The 24,745-nt window shown below is 42.2% G+C and overlaps 1 protein-coding gene across 6 annotated transcripts in view; it reads left to right on the forward strand.

Moving 5' to 3' along the window:
• Nucleotides 1-24,745, forward strand: part of FTO (FTO alpha-ketoglutarate dependent dioxygenase) — a 437,735-nt gene that overhangs the window by 283,427 nt on the left and 129,563 nt on the right. The window contains exon 9 of one of the 6 annotated variants that reach the window (XM_090063579.1): nucleotides 7,609-11,773. The exons of the other annotated variants lie outside the window; for them this stretch is intronic. Within the exon in view, the coding sequence (XP_089919705.1) occupies nucleotides 7,609-7,702 (94 nt within the window). The 3' untranslated portion in view covers nucleotides 7,703-11,773. Of the gene's footprint in view, nucleotides 1-7,608; nucleotides 11,774-24,745 lie in introns of those variants that run through there. 6 annotated transcript variants of the gene reach the window in all.

Consider the following 24,745-nt stretch of genomic DNA (forward strand, 5'->3'; position numbering starts at 1 on the left):
CATGTCTAACTATGGAAAACTTCCCTATTCTCCAGTAGCTGCCTATACCTTATGTTTAACACTGGGTTTGTTACCTTAATGTTTCCCTCCTGTTAATATTGATTAAACTGTAGAAGGTTTCATTGCCGTTAATAGGGGGCACACTTTAAAATTTAGATCATTAACATTTAAACAGATTTTAATTGTTAGACATAACAAATTTATGCAGGTAAAGATTCAATTGCTTCAATTAATTTACATTTACATGTGTAGAGATCTTTTGCTGGGGCTATTCTCATAAAACGCTAAGGGTCCCAGAAGGAGTTCTTTACACTATTCTTTCCATTTTATCTCTCTAGATTATTTCCTTGTAATTGCTAGGTTTTTTTAGGGGGCATTAACTAAAATCTATGTTGCTTTTTAGCCTTTCATATAAAGAGAGAGCTTGGTTTCATTAGATCTACCTGCAAAGAACCAAATGCATTCTTAAAAGGTATGTGTTTGTCAAGCTCATTTAGTAAAGTTAGTTTAAAAGTAGATGCATGATCATCCTTCTCTGCTGTACCAAGATCACTGGTATCCCCTTGATCTTAGAGGATCTTCAGGTTAGCTCCTCCTTTCCCATATCTCTCTAACCAAGCCATCAGAAGGAAATGGAATTTTCCAGCTCACATAACTTTATTGATCCTTATAATTTTCCTGGTTGTGATATGGCTCTGACTCTTTCCCCAAGAAGTATATTCCCTTGTATATAGTTGCCTTTCAAAGTATATTGATTTTCCTTGCCTCAACTTTAGAATCATAGAAGCATAGAAAGTTAGGGTTGGAAGGGGCCTCAGGAGGTCATCTAGTCCAACTCCTGCTCAAAGCAGACCATCCCCAACTAGATCATCCCAGCCAAAGCTTTGTCTAGCCAGGCTTTGAAAACCTTCAGCAATGGAGCTTCTGCCACCTCTCTGGGTAAGCTCTTGCAGTGTTTTATTACCCTCCTCATGAGAAAATTCTTCCTAATATCTAACCCAAACTTCCCTTGCTTTAACTTGAGACCATTGCCTCTTGCTCTGTCATCTGCCACCGTGCTCCAAGACTATGTTTGTCATGGGTGACTTCAATTACCCGGACATCTCGTGGGAGGATCACTCAGCAAAATCCTAGTGGTCACAAACCTTCCTCTTGTGCGTGGATGACCTCTACCTGACTCAAGAAGTCTACAGGCCAACAAGAGGCAAAGCTCTGCTCGACCTGGTACTGGCTACAGGGGATGACCTAATCGGCGACCTAGTGATCGATGGAAGTTGGGTGACAGCGACCATGAGCTGATCACCTTCACCATCCACTGTAAAGCTGGCAAGTCAGTCAGCAACGCGGAAGTCCTTGACTTCAGAAAAGCCGACTTTGACAAGCTCAGGAGGCTTGTCAGTCAGGCCCTAAAGGACCATGACCCCAGGGAGAGGGGAGTTCAAGAGAGCGATCCTCAATGCACAAGCTAAGTTTATTCCATCTCGGACGAAAGGCAGCAAGAGGGCACAGCAGCCCCCCTGGCTCTCCAGGGATCTAGCAGATCTCCTGAGGCTAAAAAGAAAGGCCTACAAAGGATGGAGGACAGGATTCACCTCCAAGGAGGATTATTCTGCACTGGTCTGGTCCTGCAGGGAGCAAACAAGGAAAGCCAAGGCTGCAACTGAACTCCAACTAGCTTTGAGCATCAAGGACAATAAAAAGTCTTTTTTCAGATATGTAGGGAGCCAGAGAAAAAGCAAGGGCAACATTGGACCCCTGCTAAACCAGATGGGGCAACTGACAACTGATGCCCAGGAAAAAGCCAACCTATTAAATAGGTACTCTGCGTTGGTCTTTCATCAGTCCCATGGGATGCCCATGCCCGCTAAGGGACAGGGAGGTCTGGGTGAAGGAGATCCCCTGTCCTCCATAAATGCTGACCTCGTGAAGGATCATCTTGAGAAGCTGGATACCTTCAAGTCATCCGGCCCTGACGATCTACACCTCGGGGTACTCAAGGAGCTGGGTAGCATCATAGCCCAGCTTCTGGCACAGATCTTTGAAAACTCCTGGTGCTCTGGTGTAGTGCCCGAAGACTGGAAGAAGGCCAGTGTGGTGCCTATCTTCAAGAAAGGGAGGAAAGTGGATCCAGCTAACTATAGGCCCATCAGCCTGACTTCTATCCCAGGGAAGATCTTAGAAAAGTTTATTAAAGAGGCCATCCTTAATGGACTGGCCAACGCCAACATCCTAAGGGATAGCCAGCACAGGTTTGTTTCGGGTAGGTCTTGCTTGACCAATCTCATTTCCTTCTACGACCAGGTGACCTATCACCTGGACAAGGGAGAAGAGATTGATGTCATATATCTTGACTTCAAAAAAGCCTTCGATCTGGTATCCCATGATCACCTCTTGGCAAAACTGGCCAATTGTGGCCTTGGGTCCACCATGATCCGCTGGCTGGGAAATTGGCTCCGTGGTTGGACCCAGAGGGTAGTAATTAATGGAAGTCACTCACCATGGTGTCCCGTGACCAGTGGGGTCCCCCAAGGCTCTGTCCTTGGACCCATATTGTTCAACATCTTCATTAATAATGTGAACATTGAAGTCAGAAGCGGACTGGCCAAGTTCGCTGATGACACCAAACTTTGGGGCAAAGCATCCACGCCAGAAGACAGGCGGGTGATCCAGGCTGACCTGGACAGGCTCAGCAAATGGTCGGATGGGAACCTGATGGTGTTTAGCACCGAAAAATGCAAGGTTCTCCACCTTGGGAAGAAAAACCTGCAGCATCCTTATAGGCTCAGCAGTGCTACGCTGGCTAGCACTATGGAAGAAAGAGACGTGGGGGTCATCATTGACCACAAGATGAACATGAGCCTGCAATGCAATGCTGCAGCTACTGAAGCGACCAAAACTCTGGCTTGCATCCATAGATGCTTCTCAAGCAAATCCGGGACGCTGTTCTCCCCTTGTACTCGGCCTTGGTGAGGCCACAGCTGGAGTACTGCATCCAGTTTTGGGCTCCACAATTGAAAAAGGATGTGGAGAAGCTTGAGAGAGTCAAGAGAAGACCCACACGCATGATCAGAGGTCAGGAAAACAGACCTTATGACGAAAGCCTGAGAGCCATGGGGCCCAAGGGATGATGAGGCTGAATGGTCATAAACTACTACAAGACCGTTTCAAGCTGGACATAAGGAAGAACTTCTTTAATGTCTGAGCCTCCAAGGTCTGGAACCGTCTGCCATCGGAGGTGGTTCAAGCACCTCCATTGAACACCTTCATCCAAATTGGATGCTTATCTTGCTGGGATCCTATGACCCCAGCTGACTCCCTGCCCTTTGGGCAGGGGGCTGGACTTGATCTTCTGAGGTCCCTTCTGGCCCAAATGTCTATGAAATCTATGAAAACCATTGAGAACAGTCTAGCTCCATCCTCTTTCAAACCCCCTTCAGGTAGTTGAAGAGTGCTATTAAATCCCCCCATAGGCTTCTTTTCTCTAGACTAAAGAAGCCCAGTTCCCCCAGTCTTTCTTCATAAGTCCTGTTGAACAGCCCCCTCACCATTTTTGTTGACCCCTGCTGGACTATCTCCAATCTGCCCACATCCCTTCTGTAGTGCGGAGCCCAAAACTGAATATAGTATTCCAAATGTGGCATCACCAGTGCTGAAGAGAGGGGAATAATCACTTCTCTTGACCTGCTGGCAACACTCCTACCAATGCAGCCCAGTATGCCCTTAGCATTCTTGGCAACAAGGGTACACTGCTAGCTCATGTTCATCTTATTGTCCACTGTAAACCCCAGGTCCTTTTCTTCAGAGCTGCTACCCAGCCAGTCAGCCCCTAGCCTATACCAGTCCATGGGATTGTTCCATCCTAAGTGCAGGCTTTTGCACTTTTCCTTGTTGAACCCCATGAGATTGTGCTTGTCCTTGCCTTGTTGAATCTCATGAGATTTAGGAACGTAAGAAGGGTTAAGCAGTAGATTACTAAGAAGTTACCCACACTACATATGCAATAGTAATATAATACTAAGGTATATGAAGAGAAATGTTGACAAAGAATGAGGTATGGGAGAAGGACCCAATGAAAAGACTTGAGTGGTCAGTGAGGTACTTTTGGAGTAAAGTGATTGGAGTGGTTGGCAAGATTTTGGCAGTGAAAGACTGGTGAGAGGACGTCCAATGGAACAGAAAAAAGACAAAGCCAGGCCAAAAGTATCTGGAAAGAAATGTTGAGGAGAGGAATTGAAGCAACAATAATTAGCAGGTCCAGTGGCTATAGAAATGAACACAGTATGAGCTGTAGTTGAAGAGGAGGTGGAGAGCTAGCGTGGTTTAGTGAGAATGGTAGACACCAGGGCATGGCTCCTTTTTAAAGAGGAGCTTATTAGTAGAGTACGATGTGTTAAGAGGGGAGGAGAGACGGACAGGTGAACGCAGAAGGTGAATTGAGTTATTAGCCCAAAGAAAATGGAATCAAAGAGGAGTGATACAGACTCTTGCTGACCAGTTAAACAACAGTGACAGTTTCCTGCAGAAGTTTTGCTTTGTTTTTGAATTTGGAGGATTGGACTTATATAAGGAAAGACAGCTTGGGTCAGGAATTGGAATGTTTCTCTTGGTAGTTAGTGATTCGCTCTGCCAGGCAGGATTTCTCCTATTGGTCTGGAAAATAATCTAGAAAGAAAAGCAATCCTACTCTAATGGCACTTAGAAACCTGATTTTCAAGGATTTTTATTCAGAGCCATGGGCTTAAATGATAGTAGCATCCATATCACATAAATGTGAAGAAGATAACCTTACATGAAAAGAAAGAAAATATGGATGTGGGACTCAAAAAAAAATGTTTTTGGTAATGTTTTCTGTACTTAAAATAAAATGAATATGAACAGACTAGAGCAGGGTGGGCAATTATTTCAGGCAGGGGGCCACTTACTGGGTTTTGGCAAGCCATCAAGGGCCACATGACAGGCAGCCAGGGACAGATAACTATTAATTTTCTAAATTTTTTAGGGGCCTTCGGGCCAGATAATGGCCTGGCAGGCCGCATCTGGCCCATGGTCTGCATTTCGCCCACCCCTAGACTAGAGGTAACTAAACAAAAGCTCGTACATTTACACTAGGCAGCCATTAATTTATGTCAGATTCCATCTTATGTAATCTGAAAATTCAGTTTAAAAATTAAGGGACTTTTTTTTCTAAAGAAGATGGAGTATAACATGATTTTGTGTTAATTCTTCAGTTAAACATTTTCATTTCCGTATTTGTGCATGCGTTTCTTGACACAGTGGCAGGGTGAGTGTGTATGGAGTTTTATGATGCTGATTCTGATGCTAGTATCTAGTACAAGGTCAATAGGTTTCAGGCATTGCAAGTTTAAAATGTTGAATTTTTGTATTACAATATCATATTACTTTAGAGCTTCTGCTAACTTGAAAATAAGAATATTCACTGCTGAGGGATTGAGATCTGCACATAGATATTTTATGAAGGAAATAAATATTTAAAAAAGCAAACACTGGAGTGTGTTGGCATTTCAAAACAGGGTCAGAGATTTGTTCATCTTTTTAGAAGTGTCACTGTTTTAATGTCTATCACTATAAACACTGAGCTATTCATGATAAAGTAACTACTGTGTTGTTTTTGCCAATTGAAACAACATACAGACCTCATTTTTGTTTCAAAAGATCCGAAGTCTTTCTATAAATAGTGTTACAAGGCTTCCCTATATGGAGCAAGATGGAAGTTTCCAGAAAGATGATTTATTCCATCTGAACTGCACAGAAAAGACCAGCAAAATAGCATTTCCCTGACAAGTTAAATCATGTTACTTTTAATTAAGATAATTTCCTAAAAATGAACAAAATGATGGCAGTGTCTTCACTAAGGTAAATGACATGTCTTTGCAATGGATCAGTATCTCCCTAACACCAACATGCACAACAGTATATTTAGGACCATATTGGCTAGGTAGAGACAGCCCAAAAGCTCCTGGCTCAATGAATTCAGTCTTTGCAGTCCAAAATGCACAGGTTAAATTAAAACAGAAGTGAAGCCACATGCCTGCAGTGGCTCAGGCCAAAAGCCGGGGGCGCTAGTATATGGCTCTCCGGCTGTGTGTTCACTTTCTCTTCTCGCTGTCCCCGAGGTCTCTAGGATTTGCAGTCCAGACTTACAACAAGAGGACTCGGTAGAATTGCTCATCACTTCCTCTTCCTGCTTCAGGTAACTCTGGGATTGTAGTCCAAGTTTGAGTCGAGGAAATGGTGTTTAGCCCCTTTCCCTGGCCCCAGGCCCTGGCTACGGTTTGCCTGGGAGGGCAGTCCCCCCAGGTTGCAGACTGGGATGCGTTCCCCCAGGTTTGCCCCCTCCACTCCCTTGTTAGCCAGCCTTCACTGCTCCAGTTAGAAAGCAGAGAGGCAAGGCCAGCCCTGATCCCTGGAGCAGACAGCATAGCACCCGGGGCTGCAAAATGCTGGGGTGCCAGAGGACTCTGATTTGACTTTAACCAGGAAGGACTGTACCCAGCATGAATGTACAAAGTGCTTTTGCAGGGACTAGGAACATGTGCCACCCCAGCATTCTTCTGGCCAACATCAGCTAGAAGCCTTGTGTCCCATGGGCAACAGGAAGGTGCCAGTCAGGCAAACAGATCCATTTCCCTTTAGACATGAGGTACAGATGCACACTTAGAGTGGAGGTGTTTGAGTGATGCAGTGGCTTTGTTTCTCTTTTGTGTTTTGTGTACAGTGAAGAGTTGTGCCTAACTTCAGTACAGTACCTCTTGCCATTTTGCATACCCCTGAAGCAGACCTGTGTCATAACAGCAGATGCTGACCTTTGGTTACCAGACCCTTGCTTTGGACTGAAAATGTGTTTTTAGATAAGAATTCTGTATGTTGTACATCTGCTTTAAAAACTAGCAGGAAGGCTCTTGGAATGGTTTGTGAGCTGTTTTATAAAAAGCAAGGAAGAGCTAAACTGTAACAATGCACAGAAAAAGAATATAGATAATACAAACCCTAAATGCGAATTTTCTCCAGTTGTATATGCCCTGCACAAGTGCTGCACACCCCCAAAATAGCACTGAGCAGTCTCAACTCTCATTGACTTAAATGGGAGTTGAAATTGCTCAGAATCTTTTGGGGTTGGTCTGCATCATACACAAGGTTTTTGATGTATGAGGTTCATGTATTTGACTATATAGGAGGGCTGAATAACTTCCGCAGCTTCTGCTCCTCACTCCACTTACTCTGTTGCATTAAGAACTATTGAGAAATAAACCTCAGAATCAATTCTGCCATTTCTTAGAATTTGCCTTCCTGTAATTCAAGATTAAAATTCCAAGATACATAATAGAAAAGTATACAATGGAAACCTGTCCAACTACTGTCATTCTGAATTGCTGTAGAGCCAGCAAAATAATTCTATTGAAAAGTAAGCTGTTTATGAAGTGGTAGTGGGAGAGTTTGTAGAAGTGTTTGTAAATGTGTACAGTTTTTTGCACCTTGTCTGTGTACATGCCTATGCAAAAGAACACACCTGTGAGGTATGAAAACTAATATTCATGCTTCCTTTCAAAATGCTTTAGGAATAATACTAGCATCTCATTAGATTATTAGATCACTGCCAGCCAGAAATTCAGCTATGCTTGCTACTCAAAGAAGGACTCAGGCTGAAGTCCAGACATCTTTGCAAAGACCTCAAGTTACTTGAAGAATATTTTGCATGTTAGAGACTCCACCCAAATCCAAGGAAAACTGTCGTCACATCATTTCATCTAAACAATGCCCATGCCGACCAGAAACTCACCATCATTTTCTGTGCAGAGGAGGTTAAGCATGAGATGTTCCCCAAAATACTTCAACGTAACTGTCAATCAGAGCCTCACCTTTCACGAACATCTACTGCATGTTGCTAAAAAAATGAAAGCATGAGTTAACCTTGTGCATAAACTGGCTGAAACAACATGAGGAGCAAATGCAACCATACTTCAAATGGCCACGCTAGCACTTGTTTTTTCTGTAGCAGAATATCGCTCCCCAGTCTGTAACAACACTGTGCACACAAAGATTGTTGATACACAGTTAAATGCAGCTATGCAAATTATATCAAGAATGCTAAAAAGTACACCATTGCTCCCCCACAGCTCTGTTGCAATGCCACATGTGTGAGGGAATACCATTAGGCCATCAGTAACCCAGACCTCCCAATCAATAAGGGTATCACTGTGCCACCACCGGGTAGGTTCAAATCTAGAAAAATCTTCTGGAAATATGCCAAGAAGCTCTATGATGATAACAAGAATATTGAAGAACAATGGAGGGAAGCCTAGGCAAATACCAACCTGCCGCAGAAATACATCATTAGCAACCCTGCAATCCCCCAGCAAGGATTTGACCTACTGAGAAAGATTTGGTCCTCTCTGAATCACATGTGGACACTTCAAGGAAAATGTGGACACCTACTCCATAAATGGAGAATCAAAGAGAGTCCAGGTTGTGATTGTGATGCATTTTTTCAGATGGTGCAACACATAGTGAACAATTGCCCAGTTAGATCATTTAATGGAAATCTAAAATCAATCCATGCAGCTATCCTAAAGCAGTCAAATGGTTATCAAATTTAGATATTAATCTATGAATGGTGTATGAATGTTGTGATCTTAAAATGTCTTACGTTAAGAGAGAAATTAGATCATTATTAAAAAGAAAAAGACAACACTAAACCCCCTAGACCCCAGGTATTTAATATATGATTTAATAACTGGTTAGATTATCACATTTAAGAAATGCTTAAATACTTGGGAAAAACAGCAATATTGTTAATCTAATTATATTTTTGGATATATTTAGTTTACCTTCTGTTGAACAGCTACTACTTTTATCCCAGTTATTGGGGCATCACAATGAATTAAAGCAGCAAAAGTTGTTTTCATTATCCCTTCCTTTTCTTTTCTCCTTGTTGAGTGGGGCAATGCTTATATGTCCACTCTTTCACTTATGTGTTTCCCTCATGCCAAGTGAAGGCTGAAATTTAGTTAAGACCTGCATTAAACAGCAGCCTGTAGATATTACAGGTGTCAGTTCAACCTGAATGTTGCTTCAGCGCTATTCTGAACAGTTAGTCCATAACATCTATAACTCTTTTATAATACAAAAATAATTTGCTACAAAATCATAACCAACTCTAACATGTTATTACAAAGCCTTTCTCTCCAGCTTAGTTAACGTATTGAGTAATGAAGAAAATTTACCAAGGAAATGAAAACTTGATAAGGGACAAGGAAAAGCCTTTCTTAGACTATGAAAATGAAGGATTCATCATGCACTGCACACCCCTAAACACAGGGATGGCACAGTTTTCACCTGTAAAGATTCCAGTGTATACACAAGTATAGTCCACTCTTTCAGTTGGGTTGTCCCAGTTAAGATCTTAAGGGAAGGGAACAGCAGTTTGGAGATGGACAAATGTTGTTTCAGGTTAAGTCACTCAATTCTGTACAATATTGGGAAGCTGATTTACATATTACAACACAGAATGTAATCAATGGGAATTTTCCATTGGCTGCATTACAGCCAACATTTTACCCATAGTTTCCCCGCAAATAGTTTACTAAGACAACCAGCACAACCTCCTTGGCTATGAAATGCAGCCATTTTGGGAATCATGGTAAACGTACACCCACCCTCCCTGACTTTTTAACTTGACACTAGATATTTGACACTTTCAGAAAGTTCCGTGGGATTTTCAGTGATCACTTGTGGCTGAGAAACTGACTTCACGTCTTGTCTAAAACATGGGAATTTCTACCCTTTTCATTTGAAGGAGCTAAGATCATAGTGAATTAAAAAAAAATTAAGAGGCTGGGAAAATGTGTCCCCCCCCCAAATATTTTTAAACCCGTTTTAGAAGAATTCTTCTAATTTTAATGATTACAAGTTAAAACATTTCTGCATTTTTTCCTTACCTACAGTGAGATCAATAATAGTTTTAGATTTTGATAATCAGTATACAAATAAACTTTACATCCTCACATGTATTACTGTGCAATAAAGATGTTTTCTTTAATAATAATTAGTCTTATGAATCAAAGCTATCTCATTTAAAACAAGAAACTATTTTATATATATTCAGGCTTTTAAAATGTATTCCCTCTAAGAATCAACTTAACTGTTTTATGAATACTGTAGTTCACGTAAAAGCATGAAGCTAATTGAACATTACTAATACAAGGTGTATAGTAAGCTGAGATTTTTTTTTTTTTAGTCAAAAACAGTTACTTTGTTGTGTTACAGAAAATATATATTCTGGATTATAATATCTTCTCTCCACCTTCAGGAAGTGTAGCCAGTGACAAAGGAAATGCTTGAAAAGTACTATAAAAATGAAAAGTCAAAACACATCCAGAAAAAACATTCTGACTCAGTGATAAACAGAAGGATTCACAGCAACTTAAATATACATATTTGCAGTTTTCCTAAAGTGGTTTTTAGCTAGCAGGAAAGCTGCAAACTTCTACTAGGATAAAAATTATGTATTTTTGTGCGTACCACAGCGTACATTTGCATATGCCAATTAGTGATGGTCTTACATGCCCGTGTGCACTACAACTTACCAAGATGATGCTCACAAATGCAAGATTTTGTCCTTTTCTGTGACATCATCCTGTCTTTGACATTTTAGTCCTATAAGCTAAATTTATTTTGAATGTTCATTCAATTTTTTTCTCTATCTCCCTACCTTTGGGAATAATTCAAAGCCTAGTTAAGTCAATGAAAGTCTTTTCCATTGGCACTTTGTGTCAGGGTCTAAAAATGTAGTTTTGCTGGACATGCTGCATTTGCATACAGAAAGATTAAATAAATTTGCTATCTCTCCTAAGGGCTTCAGTTCTGTGCTAAAAATAAGTGTTCCCCTATTTCACTGTTAGGACATGATTCCTGAGTCCAGTCCAGACAGGTCTGTCTAAAAACTATAATCAAGCTGATTGTATTGCCTCGGTATTCTAATTCCAATTTTGGATTTTGCTAGATAATCTCTAGTAGAGTGTATCTAATCTTCATGAAACCCAAAGTCTTTATATAAACTCTATGGATTTCCCTCCATGTGTCTCTGTCTAATGGAGATGTGTCTTCTGGCTGAGCCATAGAGACATTAAATTACTGAGTAAATCAATACAGCGTTGTTATGTCACTGTATCTTTTTCAAAGACCAGCTCAAATTTTGTATGCTGCAGCTTTGATCCTTTTCATTTAATTCTAAGTACACTTATTATTATAGTAACTGTTGTTTGTATGTTATTTTAGCTTTTTACTTAAGTAGCTATTTAGCAATTTAAATGAAAATGTAATTAGGTTACATCTGTTTTACATGTATGTAATACCATACAGATGTAAACGTCTATTAAAGCCATATTTTCTTTTTGGCAAAAAGACATAAAACAAAATTATATCAATCTTACTTTTTTTTTTAATAGTGTATATAAAATGTCTTCCAGTGTCTGTGTTTTGATGGTAACACTTTCTATGTTTATGAGATAGACAAAGTGAAAAGCTTAATAATAAACAAATCCTTTTTAGTTGTACAGGCCAAATTTTACTCCAGCATTGGTGTAAATCTAGAGGCACTCCTGTTCAGCTGAACTCCCCTGAAGTTAGTTAGGATTCGTTACAAAGCTAATCATCTCTAATAATCCAGCTATTTAGGAGCCTAATTTTGCTCTCAATGCCTGTTCTTAGAAATTCAATTGAAGTCTGTTGAATAACTATAGTTTTATAACATTGTACATTACAGAAGTGTTTGGCCTAATAAAATGAATTACTAAAGAAGTAAAATTTCTGTTGCCTTGAACTTACAAGATATTGCGTCCCTTCAGCTTTCAAGAGACTTCACTGGAGATGAAGAAGGACATCCTGTTTCATGGCCTGAACAGTGGCTCTGTGTTTAATTCCCAGCCCTATTAAGTTAAAAACAGACTTTGGATTTTTCCCAGGCCTTTTATTGTGAGGCCTGGGAAAATTCTGAGGCCTTTAAATACCTGAGAAGTGTCCATGAAGTACCAAGATAACACTTTCTTCCTCACCTGCCCCCCATTCAGGTTTGTCCAAGTTAATTTCTATTCAAGCTGTGTGTATACGTGATTGTCCTGGGTCTGTTTGGGTGCAAGCTAGTCACCTTAGGTGTCTGTATATAAATGCATGGAGCCTGGGAAACAAGCAGGAAGAATTGGAAGTCCTCACACAATCAAGGAACTATAATGCAATTGGAAAACAGAGACTTGGTGGATAGCTCACATGACTGGAGCACTATCATGGGTTAAGTTTAGAGGGGAGAGTAATGAGGGTGATGTTGTGGGTGTTTGCTATAGACACCCCCCCCCCCCCCCCCCCAGCCAGGAAGATGAGGTAGATGAGACTTTCTTCAGACAACTAGCTGAAGTTTCCAGATCACAGGCCCTGGTTCTCACAGAGAACATCAATCACCCTGCCATCTGCTGGGACAGCAGTACAGCATTGCACAGGCAATTCAGGAAGTTTTTGGAGAAAGTTGGGGACAACTTCCTGCTGGAAGTGCTGGAGCAGCCAATTAGGGGCTGCGTTCTTCTTGACCTACTGCTCACAAATAGGGAAGAATTGGTGGGGGATGTAGAAGTGAATGGCAAGGTGGGCAGCAGTGACCACAAGGTGATTGAGTGCAGGATCCTAACAAAAGCAAGAAAGGAGAGCAGCTGCGTATGGTCTCTGGACTTAAGAAAAGTAGATTTTGACTCCCTCAGGGAACTGATGGGCAGGATCCCCCAGAAGGTCAGTCTGAGGGGGAAAGGAGTCCAGCTGGATCAAGTGGAGTGCCCCAGGGGTTGGTCCTGGGGCCAGTTTTGTTCAATATCTTCATGAACAATCTGGAAGTTGGGATGGATTGCACCCTCAGCAGGGTCACAGATGATACCAAGCACTGGAGGATATGGCTAGGATTTAGAGTGTCCTAAACAAATTGGAGGATTGGGTGAAAAGAAATTGCACAAAGTTCAACAAGGACAAGTGCAAATTCCTGCTGTTTGGATGTAACAGTCCCATGCACCACTATAGCCGGGGGTCTGACTGGCTAAGCAGCAGCTGTGCAGAAAAGGATCTAGGGGTTACAGTGGACAATAACATGGATACAAGTCAGCAGCACCCTTGTTGCTAAGAAAGCCAACAGCATACTGGGCTGCATTAGTAAGAGTGTTGCCAGCAGATCTAGGGAATTAATTATTCCACTCTTTTCTGCACTGGTGAGGCCACATCTGGAGTATTTTGTCCAGTTTTGGGCCCCCCACTACAGAAAGGATGTGGAAAAGTTGGGAAGAGTCAAATGGATAGCAACGAAAATAGTTAGAGGGCTGGGGCTTATGAAGAGAGACTGAGGGAACTGGGTTTATTTAGTCTGAAGCAGAGAAGACTGAGAGGGAGATTTGATAGCAGCCTTTAACTAACTGAAGGGTAGTTCCAAAGAGGATGAAGCTAGATTGTTATCAATAGTGACAGATGACAGAACAAGCAGCAATGGTCTCAAGTTACAGCAAGGGAGGTTTAGGTTAGATATTAGGAAAATTTTTCTCGTTAGGAGGGAAGCACTGGAACAGGTTACCAGAGAAACTGTGGAATCTCTATCCTTGCATTTTTAAGGCCAGGCTTGACAAAGCCCTGGCTGGAAGAATCTATTTGGGCTGGTCCTGCTTTGAACAGAGGGTTGGACTAAATGACCTTCTGAGGTCCCTTTTGACTTAATTTTCTATGATTCTGTGGGTCAAAACCTGGGACAGTTAGACCTGGAATAAACTTGGTGTCTGCTTTTAGCCTGGCTGATTCCTATGGGTATAAACAAAAGTTGTCTTTGAAGCAGGATCAGTTATGCTGGGATCTGTCCTGGCAGCTGATCCACTTCCTTGGCATTTACAGATGTTATTTGGGCTGTTGTCCCACAGGGTCAGACCCATTTTGTTCCTGGGGCTTCAGGGGCCCAATCTTATGGGACAGTGGCCTTGAGTGCCACGATTTTACTTGGCTGGGCCGCTCCTGTGGCAGCTGCAGTGGGGCGTGGGGCACAAAGCCCAGTGTGCAGCAGCAGCCGCCTCTGCCCCACACACAGATCGGGGGGAACATGTGCCCCTCAGGCCTCTGCTGGCATGGCCTCTGCCAACCATCCAGGCTCCAATCCTCCCACCACCTGGCCAGCCCAGCGCCCCACTCATCCCTGCCCCTGCCTCTGCCCCACTCCCTCCCTTACTGAGGGGGCCTTGATCTTCCACCCTTCCCTCCCCCACAGACTGACCTGCTGGGTGGGGAGGAGGGTGGTGCACGGTAGATCCTGGGGTGCACTTTAATTCAAAAATGCACTGGTACTTAAAAAGGTTGGAGACCACTGGGCTAGAACATTGGCTTGTTCTCAACTTGTGCTACCATAAAAATTTTGCGTCCTGTGTAACCTCAGGAAGTTGTAATTCTCTGTAAATCATTGTCTTCTGTATACCTTGGATAGCTCTTCTTTCTCAAATCCCTACCTGTCATTTCTGTTTAAATTATAATATCTTTAAGGATGTCTCTTATTGTGTGTCTGTATGACACCCAGCGAAATGGGACCATCATTTCAGCTGGAATCCCTTCGTATTCCTATAATGCAGGTAATAAATGATAATGCATACACAGATGACAACAGTACTTCTCAAAAGGTGCTTGATATCTTATAGGGATAGTCCATTTATCTTTCCTTCCCTGGAAGAGTCCATTAGTCTGTCAGTAGCTTAAGAATACTATTATTTAAGATGTTTATTCAGTTGTGTATTGCATTGTAGTTTCTATTGGAAAATAATACATTTAAACCTGCATTTGTAAGATAAGGCAAATCTTATTTATTTTTGTTTGTTCGTTTGTTTTGAATTTACATCCACATAATTTATTCTGCTTGGAAAAAGGAAATATTTTAACAACTTGCTATTGTTTTAATCCATGTTAAGTATTCAATTCTCTACATATTCAGAAAATAATTTTAAAGGAAATGTTATGACATCAGTACAACATTTGCTTATATTCTTCTCATGTGTATCTAACATTCCAAACCTACAAATGTGTATGTAAGTTAGTAAGGTTCCATATAGACACCATATACCTAGTTCAAAATGGAGAGTTAAGTTTCTCCCATTCTTTCATCATTTAATCATTAAGGGCCAAATCACTGTCCTTCAGTGGGAATAAGGACTACTGGATTTTTCTAAAGATTGCTGAAACTGCTCAGTGCAAAGATAGTAGGAAGCAACAAACTATCAGTTTTATGGTATTGTTTCTCTGCAATGTCTAGTAGCTGTGCCACAGTTAAGATTCATTACAAAGCTTGTATTTCAGGGGTTTGTAATGTAATGACTGTGAAGAAGTCTTCATGACCTTATTGAGACAGTTCCCAAACAATCCAGTAAGATCTTTTTCTTTTATCTTTTTATATTAACATTCATCATGCAGAGAATATAAAATATTGAACATCATATTAAAGTAAAGTAAGGCAGGGATTGAAAGCTGAGCTTCCTCTTATTTCAAAAAGGCATGTAGAGGGAGAGAGAACCCACACATTGAATGATGAAGAGCTTTTTGTTTGGGAAGGCAGGGCCAGAGCACTTTGGCTTCTACTTGTTGCTTTAATCCAAATTGGTGACTTTATATTTTTAAAAGCCTTGGGCCTTAGCAACATTTACATAGCACCGGTAGTATAACCTGGGTAGCGTTATAACTGGAGGGAAGGGGAGTGGAACAGAAAAAAACACTGCTGCCACAGCCATGTGATTGTACCAGTGGCAGCCGGAGGTCACTGCTGTCCCCATGTCACAGCTGTTTCAGGCACTTGCCTTTGTTGTTATTTGAGCTGTGAGAAGCTTTGATACCCGATTCGATTCAGAGGAGATACGACCTGATTCAGCAGCCAAATCTCTAAATCCGAATCATATCGAGAGACCTGTTAAAAGGTCCAAATTGAATCAAAAGCCTATGAATCAATTCGGAGATTTGACCATAGACTATACAGACTCAACAGTGCTGGACACAGCTTCCTCCAGCTGGTAGGTCTGTTGTAGTGGGCAGAGGTGGGAAGGAAGAGGTGTGGGGGGCAGATCACTGCCCCCACAGCAAGGGGAGGATTGGGGCTGGGGCTGGACCTGGGACAAGCTGCCTAGCTGGGGCAGGAGGGACGCAGAACTCATGGAGGGGGCTCCCGCCACTGCGTGCTGCCAGTCCAGGAGCTGCTCTTCTGGTGGCTCCTACAGTGGCTCTCATTGCCAGTCCAGGAGGGCATGGGAGCAGGTGTCTGCCCCCCAATCTACAGAGGGCGGGCTGGGCCAAGCTGCACTCCGGAAGGCTACCCCTAGCTGCCTGATGCCAGGCTGCCCTCTGTGGGGCAAGTGGAGCCAGGGCTGCACTCCAGGCAGCAAACCCCCACTGCCAGACTGCGCTGTCTGGGGTGGGCAGAGCCAGGGCTGCACTCTGGGAGGCTAGCCCCAGCTGCCCACCACTGGCTGCACTCCACAGAGTGGGTGGAGCCAGGGCTGTGTTCCAGGTGGCAAGCTCCCACTGCTGGGCTGCACCAGGGAGGGGTAGAGCGATCCTGCAGCTTGTCTGGGAGGCACGGGGAATCTGGAGCGGCTTCCACAGCACCACGGGCCCACATCTCCCCAGCCCATCTAGGCAAGAAGTGGAAGGGCATAGCCCCTGCTCCCAGCGCATTCTGCCGCTCATCTGGAGTGCAGTCCAAGCCAACCCACCCCGCACAGATCTGGGGGCACAAGCCTACTCGCATGCCCTCCTGGACCAGCAGTGAAGGAGCTACCAGAAGAGCAGCTCCCAGACCAGCGATGCATAGCAGCACACAGTGGCGAGAGTCCCCCTCCATAACTCCTGTGCCCCCCTGCCCCAGCTGGGCAGCTTATCCCAGCCCCAATCCCTCCCTCACTGTAGGAATAATGATCTACCCCCCATGCCCCTTCCCTCCCCCTTCTGCCCACCACGACAGATTAACCAGCTGGAGGCATCTGTGTCCAACATTGTCAAGGGCTGCTGCCTGTATAGTCTATGGCTGAATCTCCGAATCTGAATTGGCCCAATCAAATTGGGACAGTAATTCAAATCGCCAAATTGAATTGCTGTCCCTCCAAATCGGCCTAATCCAAAACAAATACTTGCTGCTTCGCACAGGTCTAGTTGTTATGCCTCTGCATCCATGCTATCACTGTTGAAGTGCTTCTGCTTTCCAAAAAGTCTCTGATGCTCACAGGTTAGGTTGAAAAATTATGTTAAGGATTACTCAGTATTAATTTACATTGAAATTGGCTATATGAGTTACAGTTAGTTTATATGGCAGGACATCTGTACAGTTGCTGGTTCCTATCCTTTATCCCTTACAATAGACAGAGAAGGTTCACCGGATGTTGAATGAACAGCATGAGGCTGGCAGAAAAGCTGTTTTCAAAGACATGGTGTAGGGGAAAATATTTCTTAGCAGCTTTTGCCTCCGTTTGGTGTGCTAACAGTGTCCTATTTCAGTGTAATTTTACATCAGTTACTGCTCAGCTGCTCCTTACCCCAAATGGCCTCAGAGTGGAACATTGTATCCTGTGTCAAATGTGGCTTTCTGCCACTTGTGATAAATAAAATCATTCTGGTGCACTGTGGTGAGGTAACTTTGACCAGTTGGTAATGTCAGGCTCTTAATAGTTTAATATGCTTTTTGTATTTTATGGTATACATGAAGCTGTTAGACTTGTTTTAAATTCAGAGGATAGTATGGGGAGAAAAAAGAACTGTAGCTACATGATTAATAACAATTATTAAGGCAGATGCATAGCATGTAACATCTTTGCTTTTGTGTTATGACAGCTTTCTTTGTTGATGAGGTAAATGAATATCTGTTATGACTGCCAGAGTCAGGAAAGAGCATTTGAAACCTGGACACAGTATCAGATCATGTTTCACCCACAGAACAAGATTGATTTATTGTGTTTCATCAGGGTTAGATGGACATAGTACTGCTTCACCACATGCTATTTCATTCCCTTGTCTACTAAGTATGCAAGTACAAACAGCTTTAACACAATTCTTTACCTAGAAACAAGCCTGAGGCTTCATCCAAATACTTTTAACATATGAAAATTGAGCTGCTTTGAACTTGTATGTTTTTGATAACTGCTTGGTATGCTTCCTGGAGGATCACCTGTAGGCTTTTCTTTCCAAATCCTAATCCCTTTGATTAAGTGCCAGGACAGATAGCTCTCATTGAATAACTCCAGTCTCATAATTCTTCCTTCATTCAGAGTTGAAAGGGAGCTGCTCGAGCTTCAATAGGTAAATCCTCAGATTTAGTTAAAGTAATTCAAACACTTAGAGACTGAAATTATTCTGTTCTCAAATAGGGTTCAGATGGGCTACTGAATGTTTACATACCACTTGCTGCCAGAAGCTGTAGGATGAAAAAACAAAACAATTTTTTTAGCAAGTAGGCTTAGAAGTAGGAAAACTTTGAGAATCAGAACTTTAAAAGACAACTTGGCTTGAAAATTGAAACCCAGGAGTAGGAACATAGTTACTTTGCCTGACTGCTCTTGTTCTGCTTTTCTACAAAACCAGACTTTGGTGCTGAGTTGAACATTCCATCCCCTCCCAGCCCTTTTCCCCTTCAAGTAACCACCACAATACAGAGGAAGGAAAAACAACCTTGTTCTTTTTATCTTTACAAATGTGCCTGCTGGGGACAAAACTAAACCAGTTCAAGATGCTTCTATTTACGTGTTCATAGAATCAGACGGTAACGGGGAATTAGAATGGGCATGTTAGCAAGTGGAACCATGCAATAAGCTTGTATACAAGCCTAATCTACAGGCACGCGTGCACTGAAGTATCTTTCCCCACACTTTTGCATTGTCTTCTGTGTCAGCAGAATGTGTCTTTTCTACAGATTTTTGCCCATACAGTTATTTTTTAGCTATCTTAAAATAGTACTTAATTGTTTAAATGCACCTACTCTGGCCTTATACAGGCATTAAGTTTTTCCCAGGAGAGTCACTGCTCTCCCAGAAGAAACCACGAGTGTTCAAATGTTCAGATGTTTTCTTCCAAAGTAAAAATGGCCAATCCAGAAGAAAAATAACCTGGGAACAATCAGGGGCAAATCATTCCCAGGACAGTTTTGTCTGGCAGAGTGGATATCTGTACATGTTGTGGTTTCTTTCAGAAGAGAACATGGTGCTTTTTCCCTCCCTTTCTCCCCCTGTTTGGGAGACAGTCACTCACTGGAATTATGGAGCAGAATCCTTCCCCCTGCCCCCTTGCCCCTTCACAAATCCCACATTGTTCTATAGGGAAACATAGGCTGACCATGGGCAATACGGGTCAGCCAGTCAGGGCGTCCCTATGTGCTGCTGCCATCTCTCACCAGGCAGACTAAAGGAGCTACAGAGCACACTGAGAAGTATGCATAGGGATTCTTCCCCCACCCCCCAGTTGCACAGTGTCAGCACTTCAAGCTCTCCAATCTTCAGGAGTTCAACATGAATCTCTGTACATGTGGGTAAATTTTTTCTACCAAGAGAATAAACCTAGGAGAAATCTCTCAGATTATTTGAATATGTGTATGTAGTCTGTGACTAGAATCTGAACACAAAAACAGAACACAACTAGTACTGTTAACTCTGAGCATTCAAAAAATCCTGGTTCAAGCTCCTCAGAACTGGAAGAGCAACTTAAAAGGAATGTTTTTTTTAAAACTGGTTGTTTCTATATTTCTTTACTGGTGGTGCTTTTAGAGCATACTCAAGCCACTTTTTCAAACTTTTCTTTGGAACTAAGTTTGTGTGTGTGTGTAAATATTAAGTTAGATTTTCATACTATCACATGACTCCAGAAGGTGGCACTTTAAGCAAAACACCAAATATCAACAAATAAAATAAGTAGCCCTGATGCACAAAGACTGTGTCAGACAGAATTTAAGTTAGAAAGTACAAAAGAATAGCGGCCAACCAGAACTGAAGAATGAACATGCATAGGGATAATGCAATGCACAGGCTAGACATTTGCAAGGATCCCAGAATTAACACTTCTAATGGTTAAAAAATATTAGTTACTTCAGATGATCAGGACTTCAGCATTACATACCACTCAGAGACATTACCTCCAACAGCACAGTTACCCACCCCATCATGTTGAATTGGTACTGATGTGAGGGGAAGAGTGTTAATTGTAGAATTGCCAGCGCTGATTTCTGCAGAGACCGGTGAAGTCATTCATTCAAGTAACAGGGCCAATGATTCCTCCAAGGTCATGAGATTGCACCAGATTTCTGTACTGAAATGACTGGATTAATTGACTTATTTGATAAATTAACCTAGTATGTCTTGAAATTAGCCTAGCTATTGACAACTTGAGGTTTCTTCGTGTTAATAAGGAAATAACAACAGTAGCTATGGCTAAATAAACTTTTGAGGAAGAAGGCCTAAAGGCGTTCTGTTATTACCTCATTAACAAGAAACTCCATTAAGTTGTTGTTATTATCCTGTAATGTGTTCTCTCTTATCACTCCAGCACTCTGATCAGCTAGGATATTTAATGAACTGGTAATAAATTATAAAAATTACTCAGAGCTGAGTAGCATTATAAAGAAAATAAAAACAAAAAGATTTTACATTGGAACATATGCTGTTAAAATGGTGAAAGTTTTGCATGTTCTTATGACAAAGCTTTGGAATGAAAGCAAAAGTTTATGATACATTTTATTATACCTGTAAATCTGAAAGCGTAGCTATAGTTTTTAATTTTTATTTTGCCTCTATAACTATTTTTATACCCTTTTTATGGTTGACTGGGCCAAGGTTTGAAATAAGTTCTATTGGGAGTCAATGCCCCATTAGTCTTCTGTAATAAAATGTGAACCTGGCTAAAATAAAACATTACGCTGTAAGAGCAATTAAGAGTGGGCTTTTGTAGATAATTGCCAACACAAAATAAAATCACTATTAATGAATTTGTGGAAAATAGTTCGACAATTTATAATAAAAATGTGGTTATTTTACATCTATTTTTGTCTCTGCTTGTGCTTCTTTAAAAAAAATTACGAAATGGTCAAGCCCTACTTTTAACCCATGTGTCATGTTAATGTAATCTGTTGTGATGATCTATGATGTCACTTAAGAAAGTATCCCTTCCCCTGTCTGTCCCCACTCTTCCCCCCCCCCGCCAAAAAAAAAGGGTTCCTGAATGAAAATCTGGATGGGTGCTTTATAAGAGTGATAAAAAGAAAAGCTGTGCTTTGTACTTCAATAAGGGGAGGATTTGTAGGACACCTACCTAATCTACTGGGCATTGTCTGAGCACAAAGCATAGCATCTTATTATCTCATGGTGTCTTAAAAACTATAAACACGGTTGACAGATACTTCTCTAATAGTACAATAATAGCCTTTTTGTGGTTATTAGATTAAGCTTTCAGTAAGTTAGGAGGAATGCTGAAGGTTTGTATTTAACAGAAACAGAATGTACTATGTTAAATTTAGGTGGGTTATTGTTGTTTTGAAGTGTTAAGTGGGACCTTTAAAATTCAGTTTTTATTCTAAGTTTGAATAATACACAGCCTTGACTATGTTGCCTACAAACAGAAGATGAACATTTTGGCTTAGCATTTAACTAGTGGAGAAGAGAAAAGATTGAATAGGAGACAAGGAAATGACCAACACCTTTCTTTAGTTTAGGACGGATATGCATTCGTCATGACAGTAATATGTGGAATATGCACCACGGAAGCCCTGAAACCAAGTGCTAGATTTCTGCAATTCATCTAGGGCCTAAATCTGAATATATTGTTTACATCTCCAAATGAGACCTCTGGGACCTTCAGAAACTTGAGACAGCCCAGTTGTGATTATGCAGATTTGGTAGCGTGTTTTCTAAAATTGGGATACCGTAATTATTTCTCAAAGAAACTGACTCATCATGTCTACTAAATATGGAGAAATGTTTGAAAAAAATTGTTTTTACCCTTTAGGAGTACATCTACATTAAGGGCTCTTTTATGTCTGTAGTGGTCACTGACACAGAAAAGCAGCTGGTGTCATTTAGTGTGTGCTGGGACCAAGGCAGACAGAATGTGTGCAGGATTGAAAAAAAACACCCAAAAAACACAGGCCTTGTGTTTGAGAGCCTAAGCCAAAGAGGAGCTTAATGTGATTTTCGACATTAAGAAAAACATTCAAATTCAGATTGGGCTTGCTAATCCTGACCTAAAGTTGAACTCTTCCTTGGTGTAAACATTACTTGCATCTTTTGGAATGGTGCCATGTATATTATCTCATGCCTCAGATTGCCAGTGTAGAATGAATATGGGAAATTGTCCTCTCCAACCACCTTTTGGCTGATGTTACCTGCAGTATGAACACTCTGCCATGGTATCGACTACCTCCAGGGCACCACTGAGGGTCATGCAGTGTACAAAAGGTTGTGTTCCCTGCAGTATTTTTCAGCTGCTAGAAGGTTCAGTATATGGAAGGCACTGTACAACTTTTGAGGAAGAAATGGATTTTCTGTTTCCTTTCAGGATCTTGCAAACCTTTGCAGGAACAGCTGTAAATTAGTCTTAAAACTTTATCTCATTTCTTAGCTACTGACTAGCAATGTATGCACCTCAAATTGTTTAAAATGTGTGTTTTCATAATAGGAAATACAAAAAAAAAGGAAGGAGCTAAAAATCTCATAAAAATGTATAGTAAATTCCCTTAAGGTACCTTCCAACCCCTATGAAACTACTATTAGGATCCTTCAAGTTGCCTTCATATATTTCTACATTTCTTGCTTGGTTTTAGAGCATTGGGAACCATGGGCAACAGTGGTTCAATGGGGCCATTACCTTGTTCCAGAATATAAAATAAGATTTATGTGAGAGGACTGTTGCCTTACAGCAGGGGTCAGCAACATACAGCTCGTGGGCCATATTTAGTCCGCAGAGCCATTGGGTATGATTTGTGTACATGGGGCTTTGGTAGCATTTTCCATGGCAGAAAAAAATAGGCATCGGTGGTAGGTGCTTCCCCTGTGCCACATTGGAGAGAAACAGGGGTGTTGGCTGGGTCCCTGTGTCCACCCACCAACCTCTAACCCATGCTGGGTCATCCCACAGCCTGAAAGGGTTACCAACCACTGCCCTACAGAGTTACCTTTTCTTAAAAAATAAGAGATGGATTGAGGTAGTCAACCAAAGACTGTGGTGCTGGTGTCCTTGTGAAGGCTTCAGCTTCCATGATCATAGTCTGCTCTTTGGTGAGAGAGGCAGTGGTCTGCTGAGAAGAGATGGCCTCCAGCTCACTTCACTAGGGAGGAAGCTCTTCTCAACCAGATCGGTCAAACAGGTCAGCCAGACTTTAAACTGAGCCTGCCGGGGGATGGGTGGACTACCACCATAGCAAGCCCACCAGGCAACTACTGCAAAACTAGCAGGTTAGGGCACTCAAGGGTATCCACACCTACCCCAGCCCTGGAAGGGTGTCCTCCTGGAAGTGCAAGGAAGCCTAGGGCTTCCAATGGGACACTTACGTGTCCGTACACCAATGCCAGGAGCTTGGGGAACAAACAGGAGGAACTGGTTCTCCTGCTCAACAATAATGACTATGATCTCATAGGGATCACAGAGACCTGGTGGGACTCCACCTATGACTGGGCCACAGTACAGATGGCTATACCCTGTATAGGAGAGATTGTGCAGAAAAAAGGGGTAGGGGTGTAGCCCTTTATGTCAAGGAAAGCTACACGTCCTTGCAAGCTGACATTGGCACCCATGGAGGATGACTGGAGACCCTCTGGGTTAAAATACCTGGGGAACATGGCACAGAGGACACAATGGTAGGAGTCTACTATAGACCTCCTAATCAGGATCAAGAGCTTGACCAGGAATTTGCCAGGAAACTGGCTGAGGCTGCATGCTCTTGGTGCATGATTCTCATGGGAGAGTTCAATTACCTGGACATCTCATGGGAAGAGCATTTGGCCAAATCTGAACAGTCACAAAGCTTCCTCACATGCGTGGAGAAACTCTACCTGACTCAAGGAGTCTATGAACTGACAAGAGGTAAAGTGCTCCTGGACTTGGTACTGGCCAAAGGGGATGATCTAGTCAGCCACCTAACAATTTGTGGAAAGCTGTGAGACCCGCTGACCACAAGGACCTGATTACGTTTACTATCCATTGCAAAGCTGGCAAGTCAGTCAGCAATGCAGAAGACCTTGACTTTAGGAAAACTGACTTTGATAAGCTCAGGAGACTTTTTGTCAAGGCCCTAAAGGTCCATGACTCGAGAGGGAGGGGAGTCCAAGATGAGTGGTTGCTCTTTAAGGGAGCAGTCCTGAAACCACAAGGGATTTCCAGCCCATCTCGGAGGAAAGGTAGCAAAAGGGCACAGCAACCACTGTGGCTTAGCAGGGAACTCATGGACCTCCTACATCTAAAAACAGAGGCTTATAAAGGATGGAAGACAGGAATCACTACAAAGAAGGTATATTCTGCACTGGTCCTGTAAGGAGTGACCCAGGAAAGCAACCAAACTCCAGCTGGCTACATGTATCAAGGACAATAAAAAGTCCTTTTTCAGACGTGGGGAGTTGAAAGAAAAGCAAGGGTAACATTGGATACCTGCTAAACTAAATGGGACAACTGACAACCAACATCCAGGAAAAAATTAACCTGCTTAATGGGTATTTTTTGTCATTTT

The sequence above is a fragment of the Crocodylus siamensis genome, chromosome 9 (genome assembly GCF_052110815.1).
Source record: "Crocodylus siamensis isolate JL-2025a chromosome 9, ASM5211081v1, whole genome shotgun sequence".
Lineage (NCBI taxonomy): Eukaryota > Metazoa > Chordata > Crocodylia > Crocodylidae > Crocodylus > Crocodylus siamensis.